The sequence below is a fragment of the Quercus robur genome, chromosome 10, assembly GCF_932294415.1.
Source record: "Quercus robur chromosome 10, dhQueRobu3.1, whole genome shotgun sequence".
In the NCBI taxonomy this organism is placed as follows: domain Eukaryota; kingdom Viridiplantae; phylum Streptophyta; class Magnoliopsida; order Fagales; family Fagaceae; genus Quercus; species Quercus robur.
In genome coordinates this window covers 50,073,988-50,080,316 of record NC_065543.1, presented here as the reverse complement: position 1 = coordinate 50,080,316, position 6,329 = coordinate 50,073,988, and the positions used below count along the sequence as shown (strand labels likewise).

General features: G+C 33.0%; 1 protein-coding gene across 1 annotated transcript; it reads right to left on the bottom strand.

The window, feature by feature from the left end:
• On the bottom strand, positions 1 to 333 carry LOC126704299 (adenosylhomocysteinase-like). Its single transcript, XM_050403299.1, has one exon. The coding sequence runs from the start codon at positions 331 to 333 to the stop codon at positions 1 to 3; it is 333 nt and encodes a 110-aa protein (XP_050259256.1).
• Between the last annotated feature and the right edge of the window lie 5,996 nt (positions 334 to 6,329).

The window sequence follows — 6,329 nt, the reverse complement described above, 5'->3', positions numbered from 1 at the left end:
CTAGTACTCTTCCAAGCTCTCGCCTTTCCACGCGAAAATCGCGGCGGCATCGTGGTCCTGGGTTAAGAAGATGTTGCACGAGCACCACCGGACTTCAGCGCCGAGGGCGGTGAGGGTCTCAATGAGGACGGTGGTCTGGATCATCATATGGAGAGACCCAGTGATGCGGGTGCCTTTGAAAGGTTGAGAAGGGCCGAATTCCGTGTGGCAAGACATGAGGCCTGGCATTTCGACCTCGGCGAGCTCGATCTTAAGGCGGCCGAAGTTGGCTTGGGAGATATCTTTGACTTTGTATTCGCTGCTAGTTGGGGTTTTGGAGACGGTGAGCGCCATTGGGGTTGGGAGTTTGGGACTATGGGGAAGTGTGGACTGTGTCTGTGTGGAGGTTTTTGATTGAAGTGAGGTGTGCGAATATATATATATATATATATATATATATATATATATATATATATAATGGAGGTAAGAGATAGATATTTTATTTTTTTAAACGTATAAAAGGTAAGGTGTGTGAATATTAATATATAGGGTCATTCTACGGTACCCACTGTTTTTTTTTGGTGGGTACCGTACCCCCATAAATCTTGACCATTGATTTTATTTGTTTTAATCTTGATCATGTATTCATTCTTAATGTAATACCAGTTACCAGTCAAGCAGGTAACGTATAAAATTAAAAACATGTGGAAGAAAAAAATAGCAGCTCCCTTCGGACTTCTCTCTTGCATTCTCTCTCTCTCGTTTTGCGTTCACAGAAAAATCAAAAGGACTATTTTTTTTCTCTTTTGTTCTCTCTTTCAAATTGCTCTCTTGCTGTCAAATCAATATCCTGGGCAAATCTCCTATTGGAATCTGAATGTTTGTTCTCTCTTTTCTTAGATCAAAATAGATTTGTAAAAGGTAAGGATCAAAAAGACAAAACCCTAATTAATGCAAGCTGTGAAATCTTTGATTTCAACCGATCACGGCTCTCTCTCTAATCTCTCTCTCAATTTGATAGGATCAAACACTCATCGTGCTTCAATTGGGTACTTCAGATAATGTTTTCAAATTTCATTAGTGTTCTTATGCAACTTACTACGATAGAGATAAAGGGTGGGAATAGAAGAAACTATGATAATCTGCTTATATGACTCTTTTTTGGGGTTGGGATTGATAAATATTGATTTTTGGAACTTAAAGACATCTTTTCATTGAATTGCATCTATTCAAACTATCAGTCATCTTGAAATAAAGATCGGTAAATTATCACTTAATTCAGAAATAAAGATAGGTAAATTATCTTCATGACAAATTTTTAAAAAAATTTATAATGATTTATTTTCATTATATAATTTTGTTTTGTTTTTTTTATTTATTAGTTTTTTATTTTTCATTTTTCAAACATGCTTGATTTTTGGTAATGCAAGTGGAGCTATGAGAAGGAGAAAATTGAAGAAGCATAAACTATGGAGTGCTGTTGGCTGGAGTACTAGTTAGGTCTCGGATAATTGTTTTTTGCAGAAAGAGAATCTGGTCGTTCTTATCTAATGATTGAATTCCTTTTGAAAAGGGAATATTGCATCTTCATTGTGGAACTTCCAATTCTAATTGTTTTAGAAGATACATTTATTCCATATGATCAATTTTTTAACAGCTTGATAGAATGAAATTGTGCAGGTTCTATACAGACAAAAGTTACATGTTTTCACCATATATGCAAGTGAAATGTGCAATTTATATATGTATATATTGTTTAAATTGCACCAACAAACCTGTGTAGAGTTGTTATATGATATGGTTTGCATCGTACGGTTCTCATCAAGAATTTGTCACCCTTCTTCTAAAGTGACAAGAATAAATTAAGTGATAAAAAATTGGCTCATTGGGGCCTAATTTCTATTTGATAGAGTTTACTCTCCACTTGGAAATCAAGCTTTCTTGCATGCTAAAGTCATATATAATTTGCAGAAAGCAGAACCAAGGCTACAGAGGAGAGAGAGAATAATATAACGTTAAAAAATAAGTAGCAATGCACTACACAAGTGTTAAAAGTAGGAGTTTATTGTAGCCAAATTGTAAATTTTTTTAAGTTTAAAAACTCGAATGTAGAGTGTTTTTTGGTGTTTGGGTTGCAAAAATAGCATTTGGGAATTTTAGCTCACCCAATACTAATGCTCTCATTGTGGGTCTAAATGGACACCTAGTGTTTATTTGATATTATGTGATTTACATGAAATTTTTTATTTTGTTTTAAAAGAAATGTTACATTTATAATGTTTTCACAATAATTTTGCAACAAATCCTAATTGAAAAAAAGTAATTGATTTTAATTTGGACCCACAATTGATTGAATATGTTCTTTGTTTGCAAGGTAGGTCGGACTTTGCTGTTTTCAGCCATCTGTTCATTATACATGTCAGTGGAATTTGTTACAAATGTTCAACCTTCATAATAGCAAATAGGTGCCCACAAGGATATCCATACAACTAGAATAGCAAACAAGAGCACTTCAGAGATTGATCAACTAGACAATACACAACCTCCCATCTTGAGTAAGGGGATGCATACTGAGATAAGGTGTACGTATGATAACCTTCCTTATCTATGTAGTAAAGCACAATGAATTTTTGTTCATTCAATAATTCTTCTTGAACCATGCTAAATATCGCCCTTGGGACACTTTCGCACACGTGGATCTAATGAAAATGCCTAAAAATATAAAACCTGGTGTAGTAGCCTTGATTGATGACTATTTCATACTGGACCTGTAGTTTTAATTCAAGTGTTTACTGAAAATTTTAAAATTGTCATCAATCTTTGGATTGGATTTTTTGCATAACTTGCTAATTGTATAGTCACCCTATTTCCAACCTTAGACACCACAATAAACACACAACTGCGATTAAGTTGCAGATGTTGCATAAGAAAAATTAGAGAGCACATAAGGTTACACATCTTTGGTTTTATAGTATATATAAATAATAAAAATATAAACATCAAGAAAGTAATCTCAACTATGTTATTTTATAGGGAGGTATGCCCCTGAATGTGATGGAAGCTACCAAGAGAGATACGTAGGAAGTTAATTGGTATATTCAAATATTTATGAAAGAAACCAAGATAATTCTAGCTGATTTTTTTTGTGAACAAAAGTAATTATTGTGGTTGGGCTAATTTCTTGAGATTTTTTTTTTTTTTTTTTTTTTGTGGTTTTAGATTTTAGATCTAAAATTTTTAATAACTTTTAAAAAATTACTATTGTGATGAGCAGTTATTAGTAAGTAAAAAAGTGACTTCAGTGGTGGGCTCAAATGTAAAATTATAGTCAAATGTGATATTGGTATTGCCTACTATGACAATTGAACAGTCAATTGTGAGGAAAAAAAAAAAAGGATACCACCGAATGTGACAAAAGTACGGTCAGAAGTAATGTTGGTACTGCCCAATGTAATAATGAAACTGTCAAATTTGAGAATAAAAAATTAGGGTACCACTGAATGTAACAAAAATAGAGTTAGATGCGATGTTGGTACTGCTTAATATAACAATGGAACCATCAAATTTGAGAAAAAATAAAGGAACCACAATATGTGATAGAAGAACTGTCAAATTTGATATTGGAACTGCACAATGTGATAATGGAACCATCAAATTTGAGAAACAAATAAAAGAACCACTAAGTGTAACAAAATAACTGTCAAATGTGATGTCGGAACTACACAATGTGAGGATGGAAGCGTTAGATGTGAGAAAAAAGTAAGGGAATCACCGAATGTGAGAAAAGAACTGTCACATGTGATGTTGGAATTACACAATGTGATGATGAAATCGTCAAAAGGAGAAAAAAAGTAAGGGAACCACCCAATATGACAAAAATAGAGTAAATGCAATATAGGTACAACTTAATATGACAATGGAACCATTGAATTTGAGAAAAAAAAATAAAGGAACCACTATATGTGACAAAAGAACTATTAAATGTGATATTGGAACTGTATAATATGATAATAGAACTAACAAATGTGAAAAAAAAAAAAGGGAACCACCGAATGTGACAAAAGTACTATGACATGTGATGTTGGTACTACACAATGTGAGGATAGTACCATTGAATGTGAAAAAAAATAAATGAACCACCGTATGTGATAAAAGTATAGTCACATGTAATGTTAGTACTACAAAATGTGAAGATGGTACTATCAAATGTGGAAAAAAAATAAGGGAATCACCGAATGTGACAAAAGTATAGTCACATGTGATGTTGGTACTGCACAATATAAGGATGGTTCCATCAAATGTGAGAAAAAAAATAAGGTTATCACTCGAATGTGAAAAAAGTACAGTCACATTTGATGTTGGTACTACACAATGTAAAGATGGTACCATCAAATATGAGAAAAAATAAAGGAACCACCAAATGTGACAAAAGTACAGTCACATATGATGTTGGTGCTGCACAATGTGAGGATGATACCATCAAATGTAAGAAAAAAAAATAAGGAAACCATCGAATGTGACAAAAGTACAGTCACATGTGATCTTGGTACTGCATAATGTGAGGATGATACCATCAAATGTGAGAGAAAAAAAAAAGAAACCATCAAATGTGACAAAATTACAGTCACATGTGATGTTGGTACTGCACAATATGAGAATGGTACTATCAAATGTAAGAAAAAAAAATAAAGGAATTACCGAATGTGACAAAAGTACAGTCACATGTGATGTTGGTACTACACAATGTGATGATGGTACCATCGAATATGAGAAAAAAAATAAGAGAATCACCGTATGTGACAAAAGTACAGTCACATGTGATGTTGGTACTACACAATGTGATGATGGTACCATCGAATGTAAAAAAAAAAATAAGAGAACCACTGTATGTGACAAAAGTACCGTCACATGTGTTGTTAGTACTACACAATGTGAAGATGGTACTATCAAATGTGATGTTTTAGTAACCTGGTATAGTAGGTTGCCTACTAGTAGGTACCATACCCCTGAAAAAAAAGAGGGGTACAGTAGAATTATCCTAATATATAGGGGTATTGGCGGGATTGGGAGAAGACGTCGTTTTTTTTATTTCTTATTTTTATAGATAGGCATTAGATAGAGGTGCTAAGTATACAATATTTTCATAACAAATCATATGTAGTTAGTTGTTATTGATTCTAATTTGAACCTACGATTGATTTTTACTTTCCTATCCCACCAATAATATCCCGTAACAATATGTCGCATAAAATTTGTTGTGAAAATATTGTGGATATAGCATTTCTCATTAAGTAGCGAAAGAAATCACGTTATGTTCAATTATTTATTAAGAGTAACTCTACTATCACGACAATTTCTACAATTTTGGGCACAACTAGCCTACGTGGCGAGTTATAAGTAAGGGAAAAAATGATAGATTCATGCAGGTTCATAGTTCTACTACTCATAAGTCGCCATGTGGACAAGTTTTGGTAAAATTGTGAAATTGGTTAGAGTACCCAGCTTAATTATTTATTAAAAAGGTTAGACACTATACTCAATATACTCATATAATCCATTTAATAAATGAGATAAAGTTGAAGTTGACACAATTTCAAAAATAAATAAAAGTTGAAAGTTGGCACAACTTATTTAATAATTAGGTAACGACGTAACGTAGTGAAGTTAACATATTTAACTACTCTTGTTGAGAGAGTACTTGGATAGTAGGCTCATTAGTTTGTGATGTGACATAAATTTAGAGGCTCAATTTATTACACTATCTATCCATGAAAATTTTAGGGTGTCTTATGGATAATGAGTGAAATAGTTTAACCAAAGACTGAGGTATCACTTTCTTATATATTATTAAAAATAAAATAAAAAATTAAAGTTAACATATTTACCTAATATTACCTGTTAGCAATTTTTCATATTTTATGAATAAGTATATAACTAGGCCCTTACATAATATATCAATTTTTCTACCCTTGTCCTTGCATTTATAATTTTATACTTGTTTTTTTGTTGTTTGGGACAATTCATGTGGTTCCTAATTCTTTTTGTTCTTCTCAATAGTGTTGTTATCATTTTTCTTGCCATATTTGCAGATGACACCACAAGGGTTTGGCACATGACCAAAGTATAAGAACATTAGAGGGCCATATATACTACTTAGAGAGGGCTTAAAGAGAAAGGTGTGGGAGTTTGCGAAACTGGTGAAGGTTGCCAATGATTGGTAGCTTTGGTGGAGATGGAGGTAAATTGGGTTTTCCTCTACTTTGAATGCATTTGAAAACATAAAGAAAAGACAAAAGGAAAAGAAGAGAGAGGGGGGGAATGAAGATTATTTTGTGTAGCTCTTGCCATGA